The sequence below is a fragment of the Cynocephalus volans genome, chromosome 16, assembly GCF_027409185.1.
Source record: "Cynocephalus volans isolate mCynVol1 chromosome 16, mCynVol1.pri, whole genome shotgun sequence".
Taxonomy (NCBI): Eukaryota; Metazoa; Chordata; class Mammalia; order Dermoptera; family Cynocephalidae; genus Cynocephalus; species Cynocephalus volans.
The window spans coordinates 18,317,381-18,331,068 of record NC_084475.1 but is presented as its reverse complement, the minus strand read 5'-3'; the positions used below and the strand labels follow the sequence as shown (position 1 = coordinate 18,331,068).

Genomic DNA, 13,688 nt, shown 5'->3' with positions numbered 1-13,688 from the left:
AAAGCCACGGGCACCAGCGTGGGCCAGTGGGCTCTGCCTGGCAAAGCTGTGGGAACAAGGCTGCCTGATGCTTTGGGGACCCAGATGTCCAACTGCACCCAGGATGTAGGAGTTAGAGTCAAAGAAGATTGTTTTGGAGCTTTAAGATTTAATGTCTGTCCTGCTGGGTTTTGGACTTGTTTGGGGCCTGTTTCTCCTTTCTTCTGGCCTATTCCTCCGTGCTGGAATGGGAATGTATACCCAATTCCCGTTCCACCATTGTATCCTGGTAGTATATACATTTGGTTTTGATTTCTACAGGCTCACAGCTGGAAGGACTTTTGCTTTTGGACTCAGAGGAGACTTTGGACTTTTAAGCTGGTGCTGGAACAAGCTAAGACTTTTGGGACTGTTGGGATGGAATGATTATATTTTGTATGTGAGAGGAATATGAATTTTGGGGGGCCGGGGACAGAATGATGGAGTTTGGATATGTTGTCCTCTCCAAAACTCGTGTGGAAATCTGATCCCCAATGTAGCAGTGTTGGAAACTGACTGAGTCAGGGGGGTGGATCCCTCATGAATGGATTAATGCTCTCCCTGGGGGAGAAGGGGTAGTGAGTGAGTTCTCGCTCTATTAGTTCCCACGAGAGCTTGTTGTATATAAGTCCCTGGCACCTCCTCTCTCTCTCTCGTGCTTCCTCTCTTGCCATGTGATCTGCTTGTACCCGCTAGCTGCTTGCTGCTTTTCCACCACGAGTAGAAGCAGCCTGAGGCCCATGCCAGATGCAACTGTCCCAGAATCGTAAGCCAAATAAACCTCTTTTCCTTATACGTTACCCAGTCTCAGGTATTCTGTTATAGCAACACAAAATGGACTAAAACACCTTACTATGGAAGAACAAACTAGGACTAAATTTATACAGACCAAAACCACCAGCCACAGAGGACTGAGCTCTCTCCTGCCAAGGGAAGTGCCCAGGCATCATGTGATAATCTTGTAGCATTAACCACTAGGAAGAATTTTCTTTTCACTTTTATTGTTTTTCTTTCTTTGTTTTTTTTAGATCGAGGCAGACATGAGAAAATTATATAATCTACTCAATTTCCTTTGCTGTTTATGCTACCAGGAAGTTCAGAACTAAATTTAACCCATGGTAGTGACACTCCCTCCCATGGTTAGTAGTTCTGCTTCTTCCTCCTTTCTAAGAATTTGTTTTTCTATTTGTCTTTTACCATTTAACAGAAAACAATTTCTTTTCAGTAGCCTCAATTGTTTTGTTGACAGATAGAGACATAAATAAATAAAAAGTACACAGGCTCTGACTTCTATTCTTTGCTGTCCTGGGGTATTTTCAATTATTTACAGATTTGTAGCTAAGATCTGATGGCCAAGGTTCAAGAGGTTTGGTCACTGACTAGTTGAGATCTCATACACTCTGTAATGGAATGGCATATTTTTTTATTTTCCTTCCAGCATGAATTCTTATAAATATATAGAAAGAATATGCTATTAAATGGGATAGTCAATTGGTAAACCAATAGTAACCCCGCTGTGGGCATTCTGGCCAATACATACCATGCTTGCTCGGGTTCTGATCCAGAGGAGAAGCAGCACTGGACAAGCTCTCCATGGAGCTGGGGTGTGTCCACTGAGGGAGGCGTGACTGAGACTGAGCTGGGTCCTTCACCGACAAACCTCCAGTCATGTCCATGCTGTTGACATTCATGTTTGGGTTCAGTCCAGCTAAGAACAAAGATGCTATTAGGATTCACCTGCATTCCTCTAAATGATCTCGTTCTAAAGCTCTCCTAGAGAATCAATCTCAGTCTTCATTCACGGCCAAATACTTCAACTGTAACTTTTTTTTTGGCAGCTGGCTTGTACAGGGATTGAACCCTGGACCTTGCTGTTACTTGGCACCATGCTCTAACCAACTGAGCAACTGGCCAGCCCTTAAACTCTTTAATGCTGCTGAGAAACTACTTTTTGTCTTCTTAACAACATATATTTCCAGGAGTATTATTCCTAAATTAAGGTGAAAATGCTAATAAATGATCTTTGAATAAGTAAGACCCATGATTCTCTTTATTTTACTTGTTTCAGTGCTACATATGCACGGCCCTCACGTTTTTCAGTCAGAGTCCACAGAAAAATAGCCTAAGTCCAAACAATTAGGAAAATCTTTTGTGATATCAACTTGCCAGGTCAAAAAAACATTTTCAGAGTTCTCAAATGCCATCTATAGAACAAATTGGTAAGGATAACTTAATTGTACCTTTAGTAAATTTAATAAAAAGTCTGCTCTTAAGGAGTTTATGAATGAAATATCAAACTGCTTTCAAGGAACTGAATAATTTAATAGTGTGGGTGGTGCCATCTGCCCCCAGCTGGAATTGTGAGCTGATGCTCTGGGTTATTTCTTACAGCTAAAAGCAAGTACTGGGGTATCTTCCAATGACCGGCACTATGCTAGGTTAATCAAGAATGATGAGGAAGAGGAGGACGATGATAAAAAGGTTGAAGTAAAGACTTCCTGATGGGAAGTTATGGGTAGGACAGATGCTCAGCCGGAATGAAATAACCAACGGAAGGACAACCTAATATTAACAGATCCTTTTCTAACAGTTGCAGTTCCTACAACATAAATATATACCATATATCCATATATATCATATTGTATGTAAACAAAGTGAACCTCTACTTCTAACAAGGTGTTGAACGTTTTGCTTCTTTAAATCAGGCGCTCCAAACTCAAATGCCTACAGGAGTCAAGTGTGCAGTATAAATGAAGGTGAGGTGGGCATGGTGGGAACTATGGCAAATTGGACAGTGTCTGCCCTGTCTAAATAAGCAGGGGCTACTGGAGCCAACCAGTTATTGCCATTGGGAATGCAGACCCACGGAGCTGTTTTCAAGAGAAGCTAAAAGCCATTTTTATTTGAAAATTTCCCAAGTTTTAAATGTTGGCAATTATACACCCACACGCATACACACATGCACACACATTCTGAAGACCTAACAAAACACCTTTGCAAGTCCAGCACTACTACCAAGGGGCTGCCTACTTGCAATCTTTGCTTTATAGGGTATCTTCATTTCTACTTGTACAGATTTAGTGAGATGAGGTGACACTGAGGCTTCAGCCTGGCCTTCAGAGTGCTTCGAATTCCACAGTTTGGCACCAACCCATCTCTCCCAACTTCTCCCTCTGGTTTCTACCCTCCCTTTATAAGTCAACTAGCTTGGCCCTTGCCAATACAAACTGGCCCTGGAACATGCCCGGCCCCTTTCTTTTGTGCTCCTGTATGAGTTTTCCCCTTTATTTGGAAAGCTTCCTCTTTATTTATTAAAATCTTATGGGAGCAAGACAAGGATGCCCACTCTCACCACTCCCATTTAACACAGTACTGGAAGTACTAGCCAGAGCAATCAGGCAAGAGAAAGAAAGGCTAGTTTGTTTTTATACTCCAAAAACAAACTAGCAGAAAAAGAAATCAAGAAGGCTAGCCAATTTACAATACTCACCAAAAAAAATAAATACCTAAGAATCAATTTAACCAGGGAGGTGAAAGATGTCTACAACGAGAACTACAAATCACTGCTCAGACATTAAAGAGGACACAAAAAGATGAAAAGACATTCCATGCTCTTGGATTGGAAGAATAAACATTGTGAAAATGTCCTACTACCCAAAGCTATCTACGGATTCAGTGCAATCCCCATCAAAATACCAATCACATTCTTCACAAAAATAGAAAAAACAATCCTAGAATTCATATGGAACAACAAAAGACCTCGAGAAGCCAAAGCAATCCTCAGCAAAAAAAAGTAAAGCTGGAGACATAGCACTACCAATGGAACAAATAGAGAACCAGGAATCAACCCACAAACTTACAGCCTACTGACCTTCGACAAAGGCACCAAGAACATACACTGGGGAAAAGACAGCCTCTTCAATAAATGGTGCTGGGAAAACTGGATATGTATCTCTAGAAGAATGAAACTAGACCCATATCTCTCACCATATACCAAAATCAACTCAAAATGGATTAAAGACTTAAATAAAAGATCTGAAACTATAAAATTCCTAAAAGAAAACACAAGGGATAGACTTCATGACATACGACTGGGCAAAGACTATGAATATGATTCCAAAAACACAGGCAACAAAAGGAAAAATAAACAAATAGGATTAATCAAACTAAAAATCTTCTGGACAGGAAAAGAACAATTAACAGAGCAAAAAGACAACTTATAGAGTGGTAGAAAATATTTGCAAATTATGCATCCGACAAAGGATTAATATCCAGAATATACAAGGAACTCACAACTTAACAGTAAAAAAAAAAAAAAAAAAGAAATCCAATTAAAAAATGGGCAAAGAAGCTGAATAGGCATTTCTCAAAGGAAGATATACAAGTGGACAACAGACACATGAGAAAATGCTCAACATCACTCAACGCCAGGGAAATGCAAAACAAACCCACAGTGAAATATCAGCTCACCCCAGTTAGACTGGTATTATCGTCAAGACAGAGAACAACAAATGTTGGCGAGGATGGGGAGAAAGGGGTACCCAACCTGTAGTTTTATATAAATGGATATTATCAGCTGGTAGAAATTCACTATCACTCAACTGGCTCTTGCCCCTCTGGAGATGTATTTTCCAAGTTACTGATTCCCTTTGTCCCATATTTACAGACTAACAGCAATCAACAGACAAGCCTGAAGTGCTTTTACTACCGTCTGGATTCTTACAGCAAATTAGTCCATGTAGAATCGATTTACTAATCTATACCTACTGGTGGTATTTCTTTTGTACTGTCTTTCAATTATGTAACTTCTCCTGACCTGCCTGTCTGACCTTGAAGGCAGGCACCAGGTTGTCTACTGACCTGTGAGTTTCATGTGCCGAGTGTGTTCCCACAAAATACGTGTTCAATGAATACATGTTGATTTGGTTGACTATACAAGTCACATTCTGTACTAGGAGTTGTATGAACAACCATTGCTTTTTAACAAGTGCCTGATTGATATAAACCTGAACGCTTTTACTTGCAAAACTGTTATAAACTCTTTTCTGCAGTTCAGGCTGGAGGATAGTGGCTGGTGAAGAATATATACAGCAAACCAGGAATGAAATAAACTCTGCATATTGGAAAGTGCACAATGCAAATGAGATAATTTGGGGGGCTGTCACTGGTATTGCTTTAAAAGACTTTATACTGAAAGTACTTATGGTAGTAGCAAAACTCCTGCTCTGCAGAAGGCAAGTCAGTGTTGTTCCTTTATTAAGAAGCCTCGAGATACCTACTAGGATTTTGTCTGGAACCACATTTCTGACAAGTTGTTTCAGTACTGGCCAGTCATTCCGACCAATGAAGTTCAGTCCTGGTCATCACATGTGGACATCAGACACACCCTCTACCTGGTGTGGCCATTTAAGACCATGGAGACTCACCAAGAGGGTAAGGAGCAAAGGTGTTGGGTGAAGACTGCTGCTCTTTGGTCTGCAGGTCAGGTAGGCCGGGAGCTTGGGGGTGAGGGGGGAAGCTGTCCATGGCCGATTTGCCTGCAGAGGGGTGCAGAGACAGGTGCGGCGGGGGTGGCGGTGGTGGCGGCTGCTTCACGAGCAGGGCCTGGGCCAGCTGGCGCTGGTGCTGCTGGATCTGCTGCTGCAGATTAGTGATTGTGCGTGCAACCTGGCAGGTGGAGACATATGCACACTTTAGCCAAGAGGGAAGTGGTGTGCATGGCTTGTCTACAGATAAAAGTGCATTCTCCACTGTTTTCACACCCAGGCTACCATTGGCTGGGCGAACGTTCTCCCAAAGCTAGCTGATCTCGGGACTTTTCAAAAGGGAGGCTCAGTTATAGCAAAATAAATGACAATCTAATAGTTCATCAATTAATGTCTCTCCTATCAGGAAAAATTAAAGCTAATGACAGACAACAATGTGGGTGACACCTACTTGCTGCTCCTGTTGTCTCAGCGGTCCAGAGACATTACGCTGGGCCTGTAGCATCTGCTGCTGGATTTGTAAACGTTGGTATGCCTGTCAACAGGAAGAAAATAGTTGAGATATTGTAAGAAACCTTCAACAAATGGTTCAACTTCCTGATATTAGTTAAAAAAAGAAAGAAAGAAAAAAGAGAAATTGGCTAAAACACTTGGTCTCCTAATACTTTTGTTGAAATATATTACGGAGGCACAAACCTTTTTCAAAAGGATAAACGTCTTACCAAAATTTTTTAGTGCATTGACTTTTAAAAAGTAACTCAGTCGAGAAGGAAATAAAGGGCATCCAGATTGGAAAAGATGAAGTCAAACTGTCCCTGTTTGCAGATGACATGATCCTATATATCGAACAGCCTAAAGCCTCTACAAAAAAACTCCTGGAGGTGATAAATGACTTCAGCACAGTAGCAGGATACAAAATCAACACACAAAAATCAGTAGCATTTCTATTTTCCAATAGTGAACATGCAGAAAGAGAAATCAAGAAAGCCTGCCCATTTACAATAGCCACCAAAAATTAAAATACTTAGGAATTGAGTTAACCAAGGATGTGAAAAATCTCTATAAGGAGAACTACAAACCACTGCTGAGAGAAATTAGAGAGGATACAAGAAGATGGAAAGATATCCCATGCTCTTGGATTGGAAGAATCAACATAGTGAAAATGTCCATACTACCCAAAGTGATATACAAATTTAATGCAATCCCCATCAAAATTCCAATGACATTTTTCTCAGAAATGGAAAGAACTATCCAGACATTTACATAGAATAACAAAAGACCATGCATAGGCAAAGCAACGCTGAGCAAAAAAAATAAAGCTGGAGGCATAATACTACCTGACTTTAAACTATACTACAAAGCTATAATAACCAAAACAGTATGGTACTGGCATAAAAACACACACACTGATCAATGGAATAGAATAGAGAATCCAGAAATCAACCCACACACCTACAGCTATCTGATCTTTGACAAAGGCACCAAGCCTATACACTGGGGAAGAAACTGCCTCTTTAGCAAATGGTGCTGGGAGCACTGGATATCAATATGCAGGAGAATGAAACTAGACCCATACCTTTCACCATACACTAAAGTCAACTCAAAATGGATTAAAGAATTAAATATAAACCCTGAAACAATAAAACTTCTTAAAGAAAACATAGGAGAGACACTTCAGGAAGTAGGACTGGACAGAGACTTCATGAATACGACCCCAAAAGCACACACAACCAAAGGAAAAATAAACAAATGGGATTATATCAAACTAAAGAGCTTCTGCACAGCAAAAGAAACAATTAACAGAGTTAAAAGACAATCAACAGAGTGGGAGAAAATATTTGCAAAATATACATCTGACAAAGGATTAATATCCAGAATACACAAGGAACTCAAACAACTTTACAAGAAAAATACAAGCAACCCAATTAAAAAATGGGCAAAAGAGCTAAGCAGGCATTTCTCTAAGGAAGATATACAAATGGCCAACAGACATATGAAAAAATGCTCAACATCACTCAGCATCCGGGAAATGTAAATCAAAACTACACTGAGATACCATCTCACCCCAGTTAGGATGGCTAAAATCCAAAAGACTCTGAATGATAAATGCTGGCGAGGTTGCAGAGAAAAAGGAACTCTCATACATTGTTGGTGGGACTGCAAAATGGTGCAGCCTCTATGGAAAATGGTATGGAGGTTCCTCAAACAATTGCAGATAGATCTGCCATATGACCCGGCTATCCCACTGCTGGGAATATACCCAGAGGAATGGAAATCATCAAGTCGAAGGTATACCTGTTCCCCAATGTTCGTCGCAGCACTCTTTACGATAGCCAAGAGTTGGAACCAGCCCAAATGTCCATCATCGGCTGAGTGGATAGGGAAAATGTGGTACATCTACACAATGGAATACTACTCAGCTATAAAAATGAATGAAATACTGCCATTTGCAACAACATGGATGGACCTTGAGAGAATTATATTAAGTGAAACAAGTCAGGCACAGAAAGAGAAATACCACATGTTCTCATTTACTGGTGGGAGCTAAAAATAAATAAATAAATTTACACACACACACACACACACACACACACAATCCGGGGGTGGGTGGGAGGAAGAAGACATAACAACTACAATTACTTGAAGTTGATACGACAAGCAAACAGAAAGGACATTGTTGGGAGGGAGGGAGGAGAGGGAGGAGGGAGGGAGGTTTCGGTGATGGGCCACAATAATCAACCACATTGTATATCGACAAAATAAAATTAAGAAAAAAACAAAAAAAATAAAATAAAAAATAAAAATAAAAATAAATAAAAGGAAATGTTAAAAGAACAGAAAAAAAAAAAAAGTAACTCAGTCAAAACCCCTGTTTAGTGTTGGCAATGAGGTGTGTCAGCTAATATTTTTCAGTTAATGGAGATCGAAATTCTTCTGCTCAATTCATAAAAACTAAAAATAAAAAAAAGAAAAATATTTATTCTTATAATGATACACACTAAAGTCCAGAATGACTCAGACAACATGGCAGTGTACTGGTAACAGGCTGTCCCAAATAATCAAAGAAAAATACGTATTGAAGAGCTCTTAAGTATTTGGAGGCCATGTGATTATCTCAGTCAACATCCGGAGAACCAAAGCTACAGGGGAACCTGAAATACAGATTTCTGGGCACTTGTTACATAAACCTGCCATCTACAAAGCTGGCTAAAATGATCACAATTTTCTTCTGTACACCAGTACAGAAGGTTTGATCATATGATTGTTTCGAACTGTTGGGTGGGTATTGTAAATTTTTTTCTTAGAACATGTATTTTTTGGGATTTTTTGGCAAGGGGACTCCAAATAAAGGTGGAGATTATACTATTAGAAATGCCTCGTTAATTTGTAAATTACGGAGGAATAAAATACTGCACTTAAGTGAATCCTTATAGATCCTAAAAGTTAATCTTAGGAAGCACTGAAACTTAATTTTTTAAATTTTCCTGGAAAAAAAATTAATAATAATAAAGTACGTTGTTTTAGAAACAGAATACACTATACATGATTCAACATTTTCAGAGGGTCAGCGCCCATTGCCCAGATGCAGGCAAGAAACAGACCATGCCCAGGGTCCCTGGGCAGGAGCCAAGGGCAGCATCCCCCGCCGGGAAACAGGCAAGGAGCATGCTGAAAACACCAGTTCCTTGTGGGTGGCCCAACCACAGCCACTGCCACAGAAACGGCTGCCACAAAAGCAGCTGGACGCCACAGCCACTGTGCAGATGACCCACCAGACACCTAACTGCAGGGACACAAGGATAGTCACCAGCAGAGACTGGAAAAAGAAGAGGATGTGTCTCTATCCTCAAAGCCCACTCCAGTGTAACAGAAGAAGCAACTGCTCTACCGTGCCCCTGCTTTATTTCTGATCTTGGTAAGTTCTGTCTTCTTTTTTCTTTGTCACTCTAGACAAAGGTTGGCAAATTTTGTTGATCTTAAAAGAATCAAAACAAAACAAAAAACTATTAAGCGGTCGACAAAGCACATTGATGTAAATATTTTAATTAAACATTAGCTTTACATAATTCTATGATATAATAATCCTTATATATATTGTCTAACTTGTTAAATATGTAACTATCATTCATTTTCTCTGACAGATTTTGTTATGGGAGACTAAAATCAAACTCAAAACTCATTTCTCAGAAAAAAATATTTTCAAATATTTCCGTGATGTCTTTCATACCATAATAGGGGTCAATAAAAACTTATTGTAGAACCAGAAGATTCTAGTTCGTCAGTGTGATAATCAGCTCTGTGCTGTGTCAGAATATAGCAGTACCTACAGCATCATCAGGGAGGAGAAGGAGATTCTCCTCTGTAGCAATAACTCTAAACTAGCCTGCTATTTAAACATGTGCCAATCCTCAGAGTTGCCTCCCTTCCTCCTGTCAGTGCTGAAAGCACTGGGACTGCACACATGCCTTGCCCGGCAGAGTGAGGCTGCACCAAAACACCAGGTGCACGGTCCCCTTTTTGATGGATAAAGAAACAGCCTCTAAGGGTTAAGCCATGGTACTGACTCCACATCTAGAGCTCTGTGTTCTCCATTGAAGCACTGACATACTCCTTGTGGAGAGTTTCCAGGACACTCTCTGCCTTCTACCCTCCCATCCTTCCCTGCTACTCACTGGAAATCCTGACATCAAACTTGTTAGACGTGTGTCTCAAAAACTTAAAGGACGAGGAGTGAGGGCTCAAGCATGCTCTCATAAGCAAAGGTTTTAGGTCAATGACTTCATGTCTCGAAGTCCCCGTCAACTTTTTTTTTTTTGCTTCCTTCATAATTCCTGGTCATTTTCCAGGTGATGAGGTTGTTGGAAAAGACTTCTAAATAAATCACGTGCCCACACGTTAGAAAATGAAATAATACACTTGATCCTTTAGTGTATGTAAATTCAGTATGTATCTAGGGATACAACGTCATGGTGTTGCACGATAAAATCAAATAAGATTGTTTGGAAATTAAAAATTCAAGATGTCTTAAATTATAAAACTTCCAAGAATTATGAAGTTACATCAGTTGTTGTTGAGCAGTGAGACTGCCCTCAGGCATCTACCTGATGTAAGGAAGTAACTTTCCTCCTCTGTTTCTAGAGTGGTATTTGTGTAAACCATCCTTGAAAGAATTGAGAAAACAGTCACTTAAATGGTTGTGTTCTGTGGTTTAGATAAGAAACTCTGGTTAAGAGCTCAAGTAAAAAGACATGCTTAATTCTAGTAGACTTTCTGAACACAAAGGGGCCCAAAAATTTACAAAGCTTAGTAAAGACACCTAAAGTGAAAAAGTTCCTCATTCATAAATAGTTTAAAAATTTCATGAAAGTCTCCCTGACATACCAGATGTGAAGAAAAGTGTTACAGTAACCACTTTCTGTGCAGTGTGTCTGTGTGGGCGCATGTACGTGAATGGCAGGAGAGCGCTCTTCCTTTACTCTGTAACATGGGTGGGTCCATCCACTCACCAGCTGCAGCTGATAGAGCTGGTTCAACATCGTCATATGCTGAGGATTAATTGGCGAGGTTAATAGTGCAGGGTTGAGACCAATGTTTTTTGCTGCAAACTGCAAAAGCTGTGCTTGAACCTGTTTAATAGAAAATATACTATTAGTCATTTTGTATCTCTGTTAAAATATTTACTCGCCTGTGAGGCTTTTTGAGATTCAAAACTGATTAATTAAATGACAACTATAGACTGGACTGGAGGCAGGTGCACACTTCGCACATAGGCCGCTCAGACCAATCTCCACAGGAGTGGGCACCTCCAAGAGGGGCTGCTTCCTAGGACCCTGTCAAGTGTATGTGCTCAGGAAGTTAACTACCCCCTGCCCGTGGAAGCAGGCATTGTTCTCGATAGGCACCTAGCTTCTCTGTGGCTCTCCCCAGACCTGACCCCAACTGTTGATCCCATCAGTCAAGGCCTGGCACTGGCTATTTCAATGTTTTCCAAAGGTGAGATGTACCTTTATAGTACAGGTCTGCAGGATGATTTTAGTTGGACATGGTTGAGCATTTTTCATTTTAATAGTTGTCTAATGTGTATTAGAAAATTGTTGGTTTTTCTATTTATGGTAGACTTGTAACGTTTTCTTTCAAAATAAATTTAAGTTAAAAAGGCAAGTCAATTTAAGAAAAAGATTATGCAATAGCACAGGTAATATGGAAATACAGATGTAATAGATGACTGATTTGGGATCATGCTAGTTTGCTAACTGTTCCTTCTGCTACTGCCTCTCAGACTGGGTGTACCAAGGCACTAGCTTTGGGCAGTGTGATGTGACTGCAAGTGGTCTGTGTAATTTCCAGGCCATCCACATAGGGTGCTGCCCAGACTCTCTCTTGCCTTCCTCCCTGCTGTCAGGAAACGGCTATGGCAGAGCTGCCCATAAGCCCAGAAATGCTTCTTTCCGTACCATTACATGAGAGAAAGAGATGAATGTCTACCTAGCTTAAACTACTGCCTTTTGAGGCCTCTTTGTTATAGTGCCTTACCCGATATCCTAACTAACACATTTAACATTTATTTTACCAGGTTCCAGCTATCTCAACTCAGTGCATAAACCTAGGTTCAAACAATTATAGAGAGACAACTATTCCCAGCGAATTCTCCAACGCATCCTGCTCTTTTCTGTATGCCAAACTGTCTTCCCATATGCTACGGTCTCAGTGTTTGTGTCCCCCCAGATTCCTATGTTGACAGCTAATCCCCACTGTGGTAGTATTAGGAGGGAGGGCCTCTGGGAGGTGATTAGGTCATGAGGGCTCTGCACTCACACACGGGATTAGTGCCCTTATAAAGGAGGCTCGAGGGAGCTTGCTCGCCCCCTGTGCCATGTGAGGACGCAACAGCAGTCACCATCTTTGAGGAACAGCTGTCATCAGACACCAGATCTTCTGGCACGTTCATCTCTGACTTCCCAGCCTTCAGAACCATGAGCAATAAATTCATGCTGTTTGTAATTACCCAGTCTAACATACTTTGTTATAGCAGCCTGAATGGATAAAGACATCATGTGACAACAAACAAAACTGAAATTTAAATTAAATTTTATAAATAATAGAAGATTGACGGATTAGCATGTTCTCTTTTGGAACAGGTTGAAAATAAGGTCCCTGAGAAATCTCAAATATTTTCCTGGTAATGGAGGTCTCTTAGGGAAGGAAGTACTTCATTCCCTTCTCTGCCAAAAAAATGCTAGAATTTGGGGGGTGGGGGTGGGGAGGAATTCAAGAAGCTTTTGCTCTTCCCAGGGCAGGGCTACCTACAGTCTCCCTCCGCCCCCCAGAATTACATATCGAGCAGGGCTCTGAGTTATCTCAGGTATCAATACAAAGTAATTGATTATTGAATATTACAGGGGTAATTAAAAACACAGCCCAAAGTCTAAAATTTTGGAATGTTCTAAAAGTCAATGATAACATAAAAAAATACATTAGGCCGTAGAGCTATGCAAAACAACAATATCCTTAATTCTATTTGATCTTTTTTTCTTAAGAATCTCTATGGGCAAAAATAATCTAATACTAAATACTGAATGTAACTAAAAGTTATAATGTATACAGTAGGTCCTTTGTATTCATGGGTAGATTCAAGCAACCAAGGATTGAAAATATTCGGAACAAATTGCATCTGCACTAAATATGTACAGATCTTTTCTTGTTAATATTCCCTAAACACTACAGTACAACTCTTTACATTGTATTACATATAATAAGTCATCTAGAGATGATCTGAAAGTATATGGGAGGATGTGTATAGGTTATATACAAATACTATGCCATTTGATATCAGGGATTCAAGCATTCTCTGATCTTTGTATCTGTGGGAAGTCTTGGAACCAATTCCCCATGGACACCGAGGGACGACTGTATACTGTTATATATGATCAGATTTAGTTTCATACTAAAGCATTATTCACTCTTTGGTTGCTTCTAAGCAATTTCTTTTACATTCTAAGCAATACTTTGGCTTGTCACTTTCCTATTCTATCAGTCTAGGAGAATTCACTGGATTCACCTGAACAATTATCTCAAGCAAGACCAGGACACAATTACATCAGTGGCAGTGTGGTGGGCACATCTTTCCCCTTCTCAATGTTGCTTCTTACCAAGCTGATGCCTGACCCTGGTTTATGTGGTTGA

The 13,688-nt window shown here is 40.2% G+C and overlaps 1 protein-coding gene across 7 annotated transcripts in view; it reads right to left on the bottom strand.

Annotated features, from left to right (window-relative positions):
* The window catches only part of TNRC6C (trinucleotide repeat containing adaptor 6C), a 150,043-nt gene that overhangs the window by 15,240 nt on the left and 121,115 nt on the right, over positions 1 to 13,688 (bottom strand). For all 7 annotated transcript variants that reach the window (XM_063081352.1, XM_063081354.1, XM_063081353.1 and 4 more), the window contains 4 exons: positions 11,012 to 11,131; positions 5,956 to 6,039; positions 5,445 to 5,685; positions 1,559 to 1,726 (listed from right to left, as the gene is read on the bottom strand). In XM_063081352.1, coding sequence (XP_062937422.1) covers positions 1,559 to 1,726; positions 5,445 to 5,685; positions 5,956 to 6,039; positions 11,012 to 11,131 — 613 coding nt within the window. The remainder of the gene's footprint in view (positions 1 to 1,558; positions 1,727 to 5,444; positions 5,686 to 5,955; positions 6,040 to 11,011; positions 11,132 to 13,688) is intronic.